This window comes from Nymphaea colorata, chromosome 1 (genome assembly GCF_008831285.2).
Source record: "Nymphaea colorata isolate Beijing-Zhang1983 chromosome 1, ASM883128v2, whole genome shotgun sequence".
Lineage (NCBI taxonomy): Eukaryota > Viridiplantae > Streptophyta > Magnoliopsida > Nymphaeales > Nymphaeaceae > Nymphaea > Nymphaea colorata.
In genome coordinates, this window is record NC_045138.2 from 26,114,786 (window position 1) to 26,116,559 (window position 1,774).

A 1,774-nucleotide genomic window follows, 5' to 3' on the forward strand; every position below is an offset into this window, starting at 1 on the left:
TCCAACTTGAATTCTCACTCCAAGAAGCTCATTGGAGTGGTGGATGCAACTAAATCGGCCACTTTACATCCCTAGATCCACAAGGAACGCTGCCCAGGATTTGATTCATGTGCCCTGATCATTTAAGGCCTATGATCTAGTGATTCAGCCGATAAGCTGCATATTCTGTGAGATCCATTTCTGTACGCGGATCAGATCACTATACCTAAAGCCTACCCCTTTCATTTCTTTCAGGAATCAGACCCTACATAATGGCACAGTGCACAGATGAAACTATATATATATATATATATATATATATGAGAGAGAGAGAGAGTCAACCACACAAAAATAAAATGAATAACGGGTGTCCGGAAGAAAATGATGGGAAAGATGGCAAAACTTTCTGATGATTCCCATCAATTCATGATGAAGGGAAAGAAACGAAGGGATTTTACAGAGAGAGTTCTAGAACTGTATTACTTCTCGATTGATTGGAACCTACTGGGATGAGAGGCTCGGATTAAATTACAAAAGGTAAATGAGGAAAATACATATCAAGATCTAGCTTCTCCACATCAAAAGAGGAAAGAAGAAATAGGAAACCATGAAGAAGATTCGCGATGAGAAAGTCGTGGAGATCTCTAATGGTGATGGAGGTGGTGGTGGTTGTTGGTGGTGGTAGTGGCAACGCTGTTTGGTGTTGTGGTCGTGGTTGCGGAGGTGGCGATGGCGGCACCGGCTGCAAGCTGCGGCGGAGGGGTCTTGGGGGGCGGGGTCATGACGAACCTGGCGGAGAAGGCACGGAAGTGGTCGGAGTCCTCGGAGCCGGCGGCTGAGAGGCCCCTGTCGAAGTTCTGGGCGTAGCTCATTGGGTCGTAGTGGCAGTGGAAGGCGGCTGGCCTGCTGCCGGCCGTGGCCTCCGAGCAGAGGCACCGGCTTTGCTTCTTAAGCTTCCTGACCAGCTTTCTCCAGTTAGGCGGTGGTAGGTAGCAGCCCGATCGGTGCTGGTGCCCTTTCCCGGTGGCGCACTCCTGCCACCTGACCGGCCGACCTCCGGCCCCTCCCGCCACCGAGCCCTGTTTCTGCCACCGGAAAAGTGAGCCATCGGTCGTCATTCTCCTTTTCTTGTTTATCGGGAGCAGATCCTCCACTCTGAAGCACAGAAAGTAAAGAGAGAGAGAGAGAGAGAGAGAGAGAGAGAGAGAGAGGGGATGGTGGGGGGACCCTTCTGGTTGCAGAAGCTTCACTATTTGTAACAATTTTCCTAAAAAAATTTATTTTTTGAAGAAAGGATAAATTTTCAAAGACCTATAACAATTCCATCTTAATTAATATGTGACATCGAGATTTAGTCATTTCCCGAATGCCTGCTAATATCCGTCACCCTTTCAATGTACGTGTATTTTCGTGTGGCTACTCACTAAGTATAACAGGAGATGCTTCAAACTGAAACTTTTATAAACCTGGTTTAGGAGAACGATGAATTTCAAATGAAAATAATAATTGCTGGTTCCCAAGTTTTACGTGATGAAATTTTAGTTTTTGAGAATGATAAACAAAGCCAGGTTTAAAGCTTTTTTTCTTTTTTTCCATTCATCAAGTTTATTAGACTCCCACAGCACTTTTTTGATTGTTGTCCAACAAAAAATTAAATTACGTAAGTCGATTCAGTTGATATCCAAGCAAAAAAAAAAAAAACTTGACTTTTAAATTTTCTAAGAACTTAGTTGTTAGTGTATCACACTAACATGAATAACAGAAGTAAAATGAGAGGTTGAGGTGGGTAGTAAAT

At 44.3% G+C, this 1,774-nt stretch overlaps 1 protein-coding gene across 1 annotated transcript; it reads right to left on the bottom strand.

Annotated features, from left to right (window-relative positions):
* Nucleotides 1-364: 364 nt before the first annotated feature.
* LOC116246344 (uncharacterized) lies at nucleotides 365-1,203 on the bottom strand. Its single transcript, XM_031618175.2, has one exon. It carries the CDS (start codon nucleotides 1,095-1,097, stop codon nucleotides 624-626), a length of 474 nt encoding a protein of 157 aa, XP_031474035.1. The 5' UTR covers nucleotides 1,098-1,203; the 3' UTR covers nucleotides 365-623.
* Between the last annotated feature and the right edge of the window lie 571 nt (nucleotides 1,204-1,774).

Excerpts from the sequence above, each read along its gene's own strand:
- LOC116246344 (XM_031618175.2), bottom strand. The coding sequence starts at position 1,097 with ATGACGACCGATGGCTCACTTTTCCGGTGGCAGAAACAGGGCTCGGTG.